This window comes from Arachis hypogaea, chromosome 18, assembly GCF_003086295.3.
Source record: "Arachis hypogaea cultivar Tifrunner chromosome 18, arahy.Tifrunner.gnm2.J5K5, whole genome shotgun sequence".
In the NCBI taxonomy this organism is placed as follows: domain Eukaryota; kingdom Viridiplantae; phylum Streptophyta; class Magnoliopsida; order Fabales; family Fabaceae; genus Arachis; species Arachis hypogaea.
In genome coordinates, this window is record NC_092053.1 from 125,884,770 (window position 1) to 125,901,103 (window position 16,334).

General features: G+C 33.3%; 2 protein-coding genes across 2 annotated transcripts; both read right to left on the reverse strand.

Annotated features, from left to right (window-relative positions):
* Positions 1–549: 549 nt before the first annotated feature.
* Positions 550–6,589, reverse strand: LOC112771640 (uncharacterized). The gene is made up of 6 exons (XM_025816423.3): positions 5,958–6,589; positions 5,468–5,566; positions 4,546–4,723; positions 2,614–2,711; positions 1,444–1,505; positions 550–1,021 (listed from the first exon to the last, which is right to left on the reverse strand). Exons 1-6 carry the CDS (start codon positions 6,393–6,395, stop codon positions 904–906), a joined length of 993 nt encoding a protein of 330 aa, XP_025672208.1. The 5' UTR covers positions 6,396–6,589; the 3' UTR covers positions 550–903.
* A 705-nt stretch (positions 6,590–7,294) lies between these two features.
* Positions 7,295–10,171, reverse strand: LOC112771825 (O-fucosyltransferase 20). The gene is made up of 6 exons (XM_025816646.3): positions 9,275–10,171; positions 8,805–8,970; positions 8,574–8,663; positions 8,212–8,495; positions 7,867–8,125; positions 7,295–7,788 (listed from the first exon to the last, which is right to left on the reverse strand). Exons 1-6 carry the CDS (start codon positions 9,994–9,996, stop codon positions 7,552–7,554), a joined length of 1,758 nt encoding a protein of 585 aa, XP_025672431.1. The 5' UTR covers positions 9,997–10,171; the 3' UTR covers positions 7,295–7,551.
* Between the last annotated feature and the right edge of the window lie 6,163 nt (positions 10,172–16,334).

Genomic DNA, 16,334 nt, shown 5'->3' on the forward strand with positions numbered 1-16,334 from the left:
ATTTTTGTTTTTTTATTTACTCTTATTGTCATGCTATTTTCTTTTAATTTCTTTTTTATTTTGGGTTGTCTTGTTTTATATTTTATTTTCTATTGTCTAAGGTACTTCTTTTGGTAATTTGGTACGAGGTACTTTAGATGGTCTAAGTAAGTTGGTGGTGTATTTGGAAATGTAATCTTCACTGGGACTTTGAGCATTTTAGATCTCTCTATCTCTCTCTTATGTCATTAGGATTCTCTTTTTGTTCTTCCATCTCCCATTGGCACTAGAATTCTATCTCTCAAATCTTTAATACGGTTTAATAATATAAAATATCATCGATCAAAATCATTAATTTATTTTACACATTTTTTCCTAATTTAATAAACTTTTTAACTGTTTATACAATTATGAAATTGGATAATGTAATAACTTCTATTTCAAAAATGTCAACATTTAACAATACGTAATGAGTTATCATGTAATATTAAATCCTTTTATTTTGTAATAAATATTAAATAGTTGGCATATATTTTGTTTTTTAATATGAAAAAACTAACAATAAATAAATAAATAAATAAATTATTGTAATATATAACAGAAAGTGGAGACATCAAATTTGATCAATCTAATGTTGACACAAAGTACCATATCATACTACGTCCATGTTCAAACGATTTCATTTTATTCCGTTTCTCCATACAAAAACATCGATGCTAAAACTGATCTACAAGTTATATAAAAAATACGAAGGCCAGAGTGATTCACGGGATCTTGAAAGTGCTAAGGTAGTAGAATAAATGAAAACTCTTCCATTTTGGGATGGTGGAGGATGCTATTTTACAATTTGCATCAACCAGGTCATTCTTTAACCTTTTGGAACGCAGAACACTAACATGATTTGTATCAAGAGGAATCATCAAATTAGACATCACCGGAATCTTCTGAATCTGAAACATCACCAGAATCAATCATCCTCTCAAGTGCATCCATACTGCCATGATCAGAGACGGTATGTATCCGGAGTTTATCGGCATCTTCACTGAGAAAAGAAAGGAAAACCAAGGAACAATATTAGATCATATTTAATAGGTGTTTCGAGTTCAATTTTATTACACAGTCCTGTGTGCATGGAAAAATGCTGAAATAGATTTATGCAAAATGCTGATAGAAATACCAAGTTCACTAAGAAACATTTAAGATAAAAAAGAAAAAGAAAAAGAAAAAAAAGTAATAAGCATGGTTTTAATTTGCAGTCTACAACCGCAATGCAATGCCAACTGCATCCCATTGCAGCGGCGATTGTGGCTGTTTCACATATGTTTTCGCCCAATTTTCCACAATGCAGTCCAACCACAATTTACAACCGCAGTTAGAAGTAATATGTTATACAATGGCTCTTCGCACTTTGTAATTCAAGTTATGACGTAAAAGACCCGTAACATTTAAGCATGTAAAACATACTCTGTAACTCCGAAGATTTCCTTGACGACTAAGGAACTATCTCTTGAACAGAACTCCGGCAGCTGGAACGAATAACAAAACTAATTCAATAAACTCATAACCCAACAAAACATACAAAATTACAAGTATGAATATTAGATATTATGTAATAAAGTATTAGAAAACTTCAGATAAACAATTACATTATCCTCAAGTTGAAATTTGACGATATATACCCAAGAATATTTACATAGCCAGAAAATTTCGACTCAATTTCGCTAGAAGTTGTCAATAATAAGGATTTCTTGTTGAATAAATCAAAGGGGAGGAGGAGACCACTCATCCATCTAATAGTCATTAACAATGCAAACTCATTCTTGCTAAAATTCTATGACTAGAGTTTGGCCAATCTAAATAGAAGATAATGAGTCAACACCAGCAGGTTGAAAATGAAGACTCTGAAAGATACAACCTCTTCTTTATCAACCTTTACTTATTGGGCTATCCTGACATCTATGATATCTACTCTTTTCTCCTAGACTCTTTTAGGTACCTATATCTGGCAACTTTAAAGCTACTCTACTGCACAAAACCACTTCCTTGTATGACAGTTTGCATGTCATGTGTATTATAAGTTTACAACAAAAACTAATGAGCAGAATAATCAAATAGAGGAATTTATAAAGAGCCAAATTTAATATATATATATTACTGAACAATCGTAATTAAACCTCAGTATTATCGGGACCTAATAATTGTTGAACAAGTAATTGTTCATCATTATTTATTTGTGATCTCTCTTTTTTCTGGTTCTTAACCCTAAATAACTGAATATATAAATCTTAAACATAGATTATCGAAGGAATTGTTTACATTTTTTCATGATTGGTTTCCTTATTCAGTTACAACTAGGACTTTGGTATTGGTATTGGTATTAGTATATATGGGGTAAGTGCTTTTTATTTTGTATCTGATCAGAGATCACCATCAATAATTCAATATAAATTGAGAACATCATTTTGAGTGTCTATCCTCTCTTTCCTTCTTCCCCACCTCAACCCTTAACTTTAAGGTCATGGAACCAATGTAAAGGTCAGTACCCAATAGTACAAGGGAACATTGGCACTGAACACTAATCACATTTTGTGCACAGCAAACTAAATTTGTATCAAATTGACTGTGCAGACTTACCTCAGATAGATAGAAGACCTTTCCAAAGAGGGCTTGTACTGCTAATTTTCTCTTGAAACCCCTTTCAGTATAGCCTGCTTTCTCCATCACAACAGGACCTAAAAATAATTCAAATGTAATGTAAGTAGAGAACAGATATAATGATGTCCTAACATAGAACAATGTAATTTAGTAAAAAATGGGCATAAACGAATGATGTTATGCCATAAATGATATGAAATAAGGAGAAGTTAGGGACACCACTTCTCTCTCTCAAAATAAGTATCTGTTTTTTCTGACTTTCAAGGTTGCTATTATTTCAAAGCATGTAAGATTTGAATACAAATTTAACAGTAGTGGCAAACCTGTTTCAGAAGAAAACAAGGGTATGTTTAAAACCCAAATATTCTACTTACTGAAAAACAGAAATGTGGATTATAGAATTGTAACTTCATATTAATATTGTTTTCAAATTTGAAGTCCAGCTCATGCTTCAAAGAACCAGATAGCAAGGTTATAATAAAGGATGAGAAATGGAATACTAAAGCCACTACAAGTCTACAACTAATTATCAAAACATAGTTGCACTAAAGAATCACTTCATAGAACCAAATTGTGGTATGTTGAACACCCATAAAAATTAATAAAAGTGAACTTAAACTGCAGATAGGTTTGACTAAGCAGGACTAGAGCTAGGCCTACCTCAGTTAGGCACAATAGAAAGTGATCCTTTTTTCATGAGTCAAGCTTGGCTCACTCCAAGCTTACAATTTACTTGAGCTCAATCAACCAAGTTTCACCAATTTAGACCTCTAGGCTCAATGACTTGAGCTCGTTAAACATGATCCTAGTTGATTGAAGAACCGATCATGAGGCAAGCTCTGAGCAACTACAAGCCACTTGAACTCATTGCAAACCCCAGATACAGTAGACTCATGCAAAAATTCATTTTGGTTTTCAATTAACCATCAACCAGATTAAGTGCAGCCAAATGCTCAGTGAATTAATTTTATTAAGAATAGTGATGGAATTTCTGGCCAAGAGGAAAGCTTATTTATATATCTAGGGATGTGTATAATATTTTACTCAAAAATCAGTCAAGTAATTCCTATTAAAAGATATTCAAATCTATGATATATAAATTATCTTCAGCAACAAAAAAAATTATAATTTTATTCAATAATGTTTATTAAGTTAATGTTTATGCAGGAGGATAATAGGAAAATGGGCTGGTGAGGAATTGGCCAAGGTTACGTGAGTTTATGCAAGGAGAAAGAAAGATGCATCAAGGGATAAAGAGGGAAATGAAATGCATAAAGCAGTGGATACCATGGCAGTTTGGGAGACGGAGAGTGACTGAATAAACATGCAGCAGAAAGCAAGAGATTAAATAATGATGGAGGTGAAAGCAGTGTCAAAGCAGATCTGGAACTCAATTGGGTGACTTAAGCCATAATGAGTAAGCGAGAGTAATGCAAGGAACAACGGAAGGCTTATGTGGTCAACTAGTTAATGAAACTTATAAACTAATGGCCAGAACCAGTTTCAACAAGTAATTTGGCAGAAGGCCAGTCATACCTTACGGCAAACAAATCAAAGGGAAATTCACACAATATCAAATAAAATTTCTCCGAATTATTTTATGAGCTAGTTACCTAAACATCTTACAAGTAACATCTAAATGTCAAAAAGCCCAGAAGGTAATTAAGAATTTTAATTTATGTTTTTGCACTTCCAGCATTCAAAATCTTTCGAATTAAGCCACCAGAATCATGCTACCAGTGAGTGGTTTTGCTAGTTTAAACTTTAAAGGTCAAACACTCATAGGTTCAAGATATTTTACATCCACTATACTAAAACACAATACCATTGGATTTTGGAATAATGTATATCCATGCTACCAAGCACTAAGACTACTCAAAAAAATATTGTCAAATGTTGAGAATGTATTACCTTTATCTCGCACAATTCGTCGTGAAATTTCATTTAGAATCTCAGCAACTTGTGAATCATTTAACATAGAAGCACTCCTTAACTGAATTAAATCAGCCACCATGTCAGGGTTGAATGGTTTTTCATTCAAAGCATACCGGATATACTTGCGCAAAATTTCTTCCAGATCAAAACCTGTCTGAATACAAATTCACAGTTGTTACATTAACTCAAATGATACATATACACTAGCACATATATCATGGGAAACCAGTAAACAAAAAATTGGTTCAAAATGTTTCCCATCAAGAAAACAGAATTCCAAATATTCCTTGATTCACAAAGATTTAATATCCTTTAGTTAGAGAAACTGCAAACCTAACAGTTAACTCATTTACTCTATACCATATAAGAAAATGTTTCTCCTAATACCCTTTTCTGCTTAACAAGTTAAACATCAAAGCATCATAAAATTCTATATTTTCCCCCATAATAGTCTTTTCTAAATGACAAGTTTTGGTACATTTTCTTCCACATGATTCTTCTTATTTTGTAAAGCAAAAAAATGATACCAACTGTAGTGTAGCACATATTCTAGGCACATATGAAGACATGACACTGCCACAAAAACACACCAAAATCTAGAATAAATAGTAGAATAGACTAGCATTGTGGGTATGTGATATGTCAACTTTACAATTTAACATGTCAAGTCAACCACACTTCATCTGCGAAGCAAATCCAAAGATAACATGATTATTCAAAATTTCAATAAGCAGTAATTACTCATTGTTATAGCTTACCAAAATCCCAAGTTTTAGTAAGTCAACCAATTATTTCCACCCCCCCCCCTTTTTTTCTCTTAAAAAAAAAAAAAGATTTCATTATATGAAAGTACCACTATAACAGTCTTAAGCATGATGATTCCCTATAAGTATCTCACCTTACTCTCAAGTTCCTTGAGTGCAACAATGTTGACTTGATCTCTTCCTTTCTGAAATAACTCATCAAGTGACTTGCATAGTGTTGCATTTTTCCCAACCTGAAACGGAAGTAGATATATAATTACCAAATTGCCAACAAACAATGATACTTCTAAGCAAAGAGATGAAGTAAAATAGAGCTTAAGAGAAATGAAAAGGTTAGTAAGCAAATAGATTCTTTTCAATTCTATTAAATCTTCGTGTCTTGTTAATAGAAACAACAATAAAGTGGAAAAATAACCCTACTCCTATGCCTCCATTCCACTCTCTCAATCCCCATTTCACTGCACTCAGTTATATACCATCAATTCAATCCTAGATTGGGGACTCACCCATAAGTAACAAGGAATTCACGTTGACGAATGGTGAACCACGAGAAGTGAATCGTCAACGCGAATTCCACTTGGTTGGAGCAGAGAATAAATGAAAGGAGAAAAGCAAAGGACAAACCAGTCTGCGGCGTTTGGCCTTGGGAGAAGTGAACCTCTTAACGGTCTTAACAAAAGCAATGACAAAAGTGATGCCGGCGTAGGCAAGGGGAACGGCGAGGATCCAAGGCAGTGATGTGGGGCCCACACGCGGACCAGGCAAGGCTTGCGTAACGGACCCGGTGAACTCCACGAGGTCGAGCGCCTTCTCCTGAATCCACGGCAGTTCTTCCTCTACTTCCACCTCCTCGACCTCCTCCTCCTTCTTCTTGCCTCCCTCCTTCGGGGCATTCGACGCCGACGCCGATGCCGCTGAAGAGAACAAGAATCGTTGGCGGTTGAGTCTAGCAGATGGGGAAGGCAAAGAAGAAATAGACGTAGAAGTAGTGGGGAAGGGATTGTTGGGAGTGGGTGGGAGAAGAAGCTTGGAAGCGGAGAGAGAACAAGAAGTGAAAACCATTGCTGGTTCGGTTCAGTTGCCGGCCAAGCTTACTGGTTTTCACTATTCAGTTTGCAGTGCTTGTTTCGGCTTGCATTTAACAGAGACGGAGGGGTTTCTGATAAATTTTAGGGGAAGCACACTTAAACCCTTTGCAAATCATTTGCCCACACAATTTTGACATCTCATTAGCTCATGACTAAAAGTATGGATTTAGTAGCTGACTTTAGTTTTGATTTATTATAGTCTAATTTTTTTTTTGTACGGTCATTTTTTTTACATGATTATTTATATTTTTTTATTCTTATGATAATATATAATTAAATATATATGTAAATTTTTTTTCACAATAATTTAAAAGAAAAAAAATTATTTTTTGATAAAAAATTTATATGCAATTGTCTTTTATGTGAGATTGATAGTTGAGAGTCATTGGATAATAATTTAGTCAAACATGTCAGATCGATTTTTAACTAGTAATTTCATATAAAAATAACTGATGTTTTAAACTTAGTTTTTACTCTTTATGGAAAAAAATAAAAGTGTTAGCTTTCAACTTGTAATAAAGATGAATATAGTTAAAAATATAGTTATGGCATTTGTCAAATTTATAGAATTAATACTCAAATATGTTTTTAAGATATATTTCATTTTTCAAATTAGTTTATAAAAAAAATTGTTAATCATATTAGTCTCTAAAAAAAGATATAATCATAAGTTAAACTAATCATTTTGTCCATTAAATGATAACGTGTCATGTTAATTATCACAAGTCAATGTATCACAAAATGTTTGGTAGATGTGTTCATGATTATATAAGTGGTAGTCTGGTAGACCGATTATTTTAATTTGCATGTAGAATCCCACTTTTCTAATTTGCATCTGCTGAATTAATTTGTAGCAACATAAAGATAACTTGATGATCAAGTAACTAGAAATAATACAAAATCAATTATGTGTACAAGACTTTAAAATTGTAGTATTACAAAAGAATCAGAAAGAACAAAGAGTCCCGTGTATATATCCTATACAAACTCTGTATGAAGAATCAAAGAATGAATCTGTTGTCATGTATACTACTATTTTACAATTTTACCTTAGTCTGCTCCTATCACTCTAACAGAAATCTACATTGTCTCGGATACTAATCAGTATATTTCTTCATCAAAAATGGAACTTAGGAACGAGAGCGCGACCGGGATCCATTGCACATGCACTCCGGGACAGGATACTTGGTGACATCCCGGCCGGCCTTGCTAGTCCTGAGTTCCGGCTGCCCTAACGAGTCCTGATGCAATCCCTTGACAATCTTGTTGAACTCGGCTTCCGGAAGGGAAGAATTCAGAAAATAAGGTAGCATTTGTCTCTTGTTTGGAGTTATATATTTCTTGTGCCCTGCATAGGCTCTGTGACCCTGAAAACATTTAACAACAAAGTTTAGAACCTAGAATTTGCAAAGTGACACAAACTATGTTTCGACTTGTTATTATACCTGAATTGCATGGCCCATGTTTCCTCCATGAGACGGCATGAAAACGTCGCTCTTCTCGCAGACGATGTAATCTATTGCAGCCATTAGAGAAGCTTTGTTCTTGAAAGGTTCTAGTTCGCCCGGCAAGGCAAGATCTGCCTTGCTGTAAAAATGTTGAAACTCATTGATTAATGGATACAAGGCTTCTTTTCCACCCAATGGTTCTCCTCCAGCCCAATAAATTCTAGTATTTTTCGGAGCACCTAGAGCTTTAAGCAACCTATAGAAAGAAGAAAGAATTAGAAAATGATGTTATGGTGATTCTTAGAAGAGCATACAGATTGTGTAAATTTGTAATGTATCTACCTGGTAACCTCTACAGCATTCAAAGGGCATAGGCCAGCTAGCTTCCTTTCATGGTAAGTCATATTTGATCTTGCTGTCAAGAGCTTCGGCCGTTGAATCCGCTCATTATTTACAATCTCATCATACTTAGGACTCAGACCAGGTAGACAACCAGTCCTCACCCAAACATCCTTCTCCATCCGAAGATGAAGCGCAAGGTACGGTCCCTTGCTCTTCATTCTCTCTGCAATCTTGTTACCGAGTTCCTGGACTGGCTTTGCGAATCTTAATGCATTAAAAGCAACCTGAAAGGAAAGGTGGAAGGAACATTTAGAATCTGCAATTTGTTTTGTTTTCCAATGAACAAATAGACTTTGCAATACCTTGCATCGAAGCTTCTGAAGATCAGAAGGAAGATCCTTTGACAGCCTTGAATCCAAGCCACGAAGAAGTAACACGCCTTCTCTGTTGAGCTGCACAAGACAACAATCATTCAATCCATGTCAAGATAACCATCAACACATAACATGTTGCATTTATTCACATTGGACACATTGATTAACTTTGTTCAAAGAAAAGTATATGTGAAGAACATTGCAAGTTGCAACTCTTACCCTTTTGAGATAGCGTGCGCGAATCCAACTAGGAGTGACATGAAGGGGAGGGCTCCCCTCCACTGGCTTTGTCATCAGGTGTGTCGATGGCAAGGCCGAAACCACATGCACATCATTGGCCAGAACTCTCTTGAAGTGCTCCAAGTCAAATATATCAGCAAATTCACTGCAACCAAAATAAACACACAAACAAGGAAACACCATTAGTTAAAGAAAACTCTCTTCTAACATTGGCAAATAAGAAGTAAATCAAATCGAATCGAATAAAGTCAAAATTAAGCTCAATACTCAGACCAGATTAAATAGATGAAGCTAGCTATCAATATTCAATCTAACCAGTGAACTCATATAAAGATCTAACACCTTGTTATTTCTATGCATAGTACCATTTTTAATACTCATTCAAATTGTAGAAAACTGGTACCAAAGAGTAAACAGAACTAATGAATTATGAAAAATGATTGTTTTACCTTTCATCACCCCAAATGACATTGACCTGCAAAATAGGAACAACCAAAGAAGCACCAAGGATTCTAGCAATGACAACAGCATCAACAATCTGGTTCCTCTGCTGATTCATCCCACCAGAAACCACAACCATTAGATACTTCCTTCTCTCCTTCACAACACCTTCACTTGCCATTCTATAATCCCTACTGAATTCCAAGCATGGCTTGTACCCTAACCCATTTGGTTGCTTCCAAAACTCACTCTTCTCAACAACCTCTTCACCATCAACATTAGACCCTCTTGCTTGTAACTGCACATTAGAAACCATAGTATGTGACTGAGACAAAGAATTAGTAGCAGCATTAAAGACCCCTTCTTTCTCAGCATTATGAACTGATTCATCAACCTTTGAAACAGCTCCAAGTTTTGATTTTGATTGCAATTTGGAGTGTTGGTGTTGTTGTGGCAGAGAAATGGAACATGGGTAAGGGGAAAAGGGGATGTCAACGTCGAATCCGAACTTGATCATGCCGAATAAGCCAATGAAGAAGAGTGTGGAGAAGAAGAGTCTTGGGCTGGTGAAGTTGAAGTTGAAGAACTTGTTCATGGAGGTTGGTCTTGAAGAAGATTTCTTGGGGGATTCAAGGAGAGATTGCAATGAAGATGATGAAATGGAGTTTATGATCTGAGATGGAACGGAGATGTAGGATAACTTCTTGGCTTTGTTCTTGGACTTGGCCATTGTTGAAAGAAACTTGCTTCTTCTTGTTTTCTTCTTGTTGAATGGTTCTGTTTTATTCCAAAGAGACCAATTGAGTTGTGTTTGTAGAAAAATAAAGGGCGGCGGGAGGGAGAGTCTTTTAAGCTTTTGAGTGTGTGATTAATATATGTGGACTTGAACGCGTTTATAATCAAATAGGGACAGCTCAAACTCTCGGTTTGGTGGGACTTTGGAAACTCATGCTTTTTTTTGTGTGTGTGTGATTAATATATAATGGAAAAGTAGAGGTTTAACAAGAGAATATTAAACAATGTAAATAATAAATATGTCATATATTTAATTTAATAGATATATAGATAATTATGTTTATTATTTTTAATTAGATAATTATTTTTTTTGATTTAATTTATTTATGTATAGTTAATAATAATTGAATATTCAATTCACTAAATATATAGTCTAATATTAAAGTTTAGAAAATAATTTAAAATAAAATATTTTTTATTTTATTAAATTAATTTTAAAATTTATTATTCATATTATTTATAAAAGTAATTGGATACTTAATAAAACCGATATATAATATATGGAGCATGATGATTAATTGACTTTTGGTTACTCGTTTTGTAAGTGGGATTTCTTTAACGTGTTGTTTATTTATTTATTACATCTTGCATTTTCCGTGTCTCTACTGTAGGCTTCCTACCTCCTAAATCAGTTTGTTTTTAGGAGGGGTGACTGATATTGAAATTGGGTTTTTTTATTTAAATACGCATGGAAAAATGATTTATTCCCTAAATGTGCATGGTTTGAAATTCTGCTCAAAATACGCATACCAATTTCACCTGTAGCGACCACAAAATGAATTCTTACTCCATTTCACAAGAAGCGCCCACGAAATGGGCCTGCTGTGTGTCAGAGAGCAACTCAAGCCCGCCTTCCACGAAATGAAACATATCACAGGGGGCATCCACAAAATGGAGGAGTGAGATATTAGAACTGAATATGAATCAAAACAAACAGATAGTAGACATCAAACTTGGAAGAACAATGGAATATATATATATATATATATATATATATATATATATATATATATATATATATATATTTAAAAATTTAATTTTGATGCATGAAAGTGTAAAATTTTTTCCACGAATATCCAATTAAATTTATATGTTTAGATAATATATAAAAATATTTATCATAGTAAAATAAATATAATAAAAAATAAAAATATGAAAGAGAGTACTATCAATTTTATAATTTTAAATAAAAATAAAATATTCTATAATTTTTCTAACACTGTCAGTATTCTTTAATTTAGTATTATTTTAAACTATAAATTTTCATTATTTATGGCTATATTGTTACTTATGATTAATTTTTTATTTATTTTGTCTTTTTTATAGAGTACATCAAAGAAATAAAAAAAATTATACAGATAAAAAATAAGAAATATTTCATAAAACTAATAACATATATCATATGAAAAAAATACAATAAAAAATAAATAAAATTCATATGAATAAAATCAAATAAAAAATTTCATACACAACATAAATATAATGTAGTAAAAGATAAAAAAAGAAGTTATATTAACAAAAAATAATAAAAATATCATAAAAATTAATAAAATACTTGAAAAATTAGAGCACTATAAAAAAAAAGTCAACAACATTTGTCATATAAAAAAATGAATTTGCATCTTCATATTTCAAAAGTTGTATTTGCATAAAATTAGAATCCAAACATTTTATTTACATAAATTACTCTATTATTTTATAGTAACAAACACTACAAATTAAGATGACTATAATTACAGAAATTTTGATATTACTTAAAAAATATAATTAAAATTAAGATGACTTTTTATTACTGCTTTAACTGATAAATGGCTAAAATACTAGCAAATATTTTTTTTCTCTTCTATATATTGAAGTGCCTTCTAAAAATAATTAAACTCGCTTATTATAAGAACATAGTATATAAAAGTATTTCGTTGTTGGCTCAGCTAATGTCCACCAATTCGTTTGTGCCAGGGACGGCTTGGCCATTTCGTGGATGCCCCCTGTGATATGTTCCATTTTGTGGAAGGTGGGCTTGAGTTGTTTTCTGACATGTAGCAGGTCCATTTCGTGGGTGCTTCTTGTGAAATGGAGGTAGAATCCATTTCGTGGTCGGCAGAGATGAAATAGATGTGCGTATTTTGAGCACAATTTCAAACCATGCGTATTTAGGGAATAAATCATTTGTGGTTAATGATTAGAGATGCTAGGAGACTGATATTTTTCGGGCAAAAAATTTTATAATTTTATAAATGTTTTAAGATGCTTTTCTAAAGACATTTATTAAAAACATTGAAAATTTTAACTTTGATATTTTTAATATTTAATATATTAGTTAATTCCTAACAAACTTGGTAACATAAGGGTTGTAAAAATATTTTTTAGGGAGATAGAAATGCTGAAATGGTAATGTTTTTGAGTTTTTAATATATTAATAATAATATAAAAAATAATCTTCTTCCAACTATAAATGTTTCTTTTAGCAAGACTCTTAGTAAAAAACTAAAAAAGATATATCCTTATGCTAAGTATAAATTATTACCATTCATGACCGTCTCTTGAAATATTGATGCCATATAATCAAATACTAATTGTTTTTCCATTACTGATGTATTTATCTATGACTTTTAATTTCCAAATGAAGAAGATATTAAATGTTATATATATATATATATATTTTCATTTGTAAAATTTGAATAATAATACCATTTATTTGAATATATTCTTTTGTATTTGTCCTATATATATATATATATATATATATATATATATATATATATATATATATATATATATATATATTCTTTAAAATGGTATTATTATTCAAATTTTACAAATGAAAATATTTATTTTCTTACTATTAAAATTAATGATTTAGCTAAAGACTTAAATATTACTGCCCTGAAAACATCGGTTGAAAGATTTAAAACAGAAAATTTTGACTCTTTTAATGCTGTTAATTCTTTGAAAACTTAAAATTTTATAATTTCTATTAAATATTTTTATTTATGGTGTTATTTAGCTTTGATTAATATGTGCCCTTTAATAAAATGGAAAAACTTTTATTAAAAATTTAAATTTTATATTTCAATATACTTTAAAATATTAATAATAATTTTTTGTTTTGGTTTTCTTGACCTATATCTTAAAGACATATTTAAATTAATTCTATTTTTAATAAAATATATTTATTAATGACTAATAAATTATAATTTAAATGGCATAATTTTTTTTTCTCGTCTAAAAATCTTGGGTTCAATTTCACTCCTAATTTCAGAGGGAAAAAAACACATTTATTGATGTATCACATATGAAGAATTAGATAGATAGGGTAGTATTATAGATTCCCAAAGGAAAAGTATAGGAACCAACTCCTAATCAGCCAAGAATGGAACAACTTAATTACTTATAATTATATTAATAATTAATTTTAAATTTTTTAAATTCAAAATTTAAAAAATTTAAAACTGATTAAGTAAACCTAATTAAAACCTATAAAAACATTTATCTTCTCTCTCACATTAACCTACCCACCTTTAACAATCACACACACAGACCCTCTCTCTCACCGTCAGACCATCTCCGCCTCCCCATCGCGACCCACTCCTCTTCTATCACACACATCTGGCTTGTCAGATTCGCCACCGTCGACAATAACCTCTTTCCTTTCGTGAACCACTGCCCGTAGATCTTCACGTCAAGCATCACCACAGGGACCGCGAACAACCACCACAGCACCAGGTAAGAGACTGTTTTGGGTGCCATGAAGGGTGACGATTCAAGAAGCAAGAGCCACAAGATCCATGGTACGAAGAGATAATTAACCCTTACATGGTGCAAGAACTCGGCCTTTATCATCTTAAAGAAAAACAAGCACCTTAAAATGTAAAGAAGAGAGAGTAATACGAGAATAAAGAGAGCCAGAGACCAGAGTACGGGAAAAATCGGCGGAGAGTAGTAATCGGTGGCGAGGGCAAAATCGTCATCCAAGAATGCCTCTTTGGCTTTGTTTTCAAGTTCCTTCGCGATTCTTGAGACTGCAAACTACACACTTGATCTTAGCCAAAAGGAGTGGTGGCAATTACAGAAATATAAAAAAAAATATTCATTTAATATGAAAAAAGAGTAAATTACCATTTGTACCCACGAAAGTTGAAAACGCTGATATATCTACCCATAAAAAAAAAGAAATTACCATTTATACTCATAAAAAATTGTTTTTACAGGCAAAATTATCCAAATCCTAAAAAATTATCTAAAAACCCCAAAATACCCTTATCATTACCACTGCTACCATCATCCCCCATCTCTCTCTTCGCATCACATGAACACTCTCCGATCTAACCTCCATTTCTCTGCCACAAACCACCACATTGCCACTCCTTCATCACCATAACCTTCATCTTTGGAGGAATCAAAATCAACCCAGAGAGGAATTTGAAATGGATGACGATGGGTGAGAGTCAAAATTGGATCTTGGTTTCAGCTGAATTTGAAGCTGTTTGAGGGAACAAAACATTGAAAAGGGTGTCATGGAGAAAGCTAATAGAAATAGGGCAATAAAGAACACAAATCCAAGGTGAGAAGAAAGTGAGGAGAGAGGATCAAATCTGAACAATCAAACACAGAAGCCTCGTGTATTTGGATTCACTTTTTCTGGGAAAAAAGAAAAATGGAGAGAGAGAGAGAGAGAGAGAGAGAGAGAGAGAGAGAGAGAGAGAGAGAGAGAGAGAGAGAGAGAGAGAGAGAGAGAGAGAGAGAGAGAGAGAGAGAGAGAGCTCACCGCGATTTTGGTTCGCAAAGGGGACCGCAGTGATGGCGGCTGGCGTGGTGACCCATCAGGGGCACTGGTTCGGTGATGAGGAGAAGGTAGCCCCGGTAGGTGAGGGTTGTCGACGGTGAAAAGAGGAGAAGGGGGCACTGCGGCTCTAGGGTTGCTAGCGGCGGCGAAGCAGGGGCGGGGTGGGTGCGAAGGTCCTCTAGTCGGCAAGAGCGAGACAGGGAAGGAGAGAAGGAGGGGTGGTCACTGACATTGACACAGATTTCGGTTCAACTGGAAGGGCAGCGGCGGTGGTGGTTCTACGACGCAGAAAGAGGTGAAGAGGGTTGGCTATAGCGGCTGTAAGGTAGCGTGAAGAGGAGGGTCTCTGACGCGGTACGCTCTGGTTTGAGGCCGATGGTGATGGTGGCGAGGAGAAGCTGGCGCGGTGCTCCTGGGCTGGCGGAGGTCCTCGACGTTGCCAGTGGAGAAGGGTGAACGATGATGAGGAGGGTGAGACGGTAGTTTGTGGTTGATGCTGTGATTGGGTAGCTGAGAACATTGAGAGAGAGAGGAGGGAGGAAGGAGACGAGAGAAGGGTAATTTAGGGATTTTAGATAATTTTTTAGGGTTTGGATAATTTTGCCTGTAAAAATAATTTTTTATGGGTACAAATGGTAATTTCTTTTTTTATGGGTAGATATGTCAGCGTTTTCAACTTTCGTGGGTACAAATGGTAGTTTACTCTATGAAAAAAAATATCCTAATACTTAACAAAAGAAATATCCAGTTATATTTTAGTAAAAATAATTAAATATCTATAAAATTTAAAAAAAATTATGAAATTCTTAAAGAAATAGAGACATTCATATTTGCAATACAAAAAAATTCAAAAAATATATAAAAGAACATCTATTTAGTATGAAAAAGAAACATTATGATACTTAACAGAAGAAATATTCATATATATTAACTTATTTTTATTAAGATGAATTTCGAACTCCAATCCATTAAAAAATTGGCAAGAGTTGACTAAACCCCTCATGTTCCCTAGCAGAATTGATTCCCAAATCCCAATTACAAAACATATTTTTTTGGCTCATTCAAGGATATAATGGTGAACGTGTTAAAGCAATTGAATTTTGCAACAGGAGCATATGAGAGAAGAGAAACTTCTTTTCTATATGTTCTTCTACCATATAAAAACAATTTTTTATCACCATTAACATTTTTCCAATTACTTTTAATATTAAAAATATAAAAACATACATAAAAATAATACAACTAACATTTTTTAAAGGAAAATTATGATATGGCAAGCCGAAATTCTAAACGTATTGACAACGGTAACCCTAATTTGTGCAGCAGCAGTACACACATTCCCAGCTACAGCTAATAATGCCGCTTCTATTATTGGATTCTTGGTAAATCCCAGCTGGCAATGGCATGGACCAATCAACCAGTAGTAATATAATAATATTTTAATCAATCTAATATTAAAATCAATTATCAAATTAATTATAGTATATATA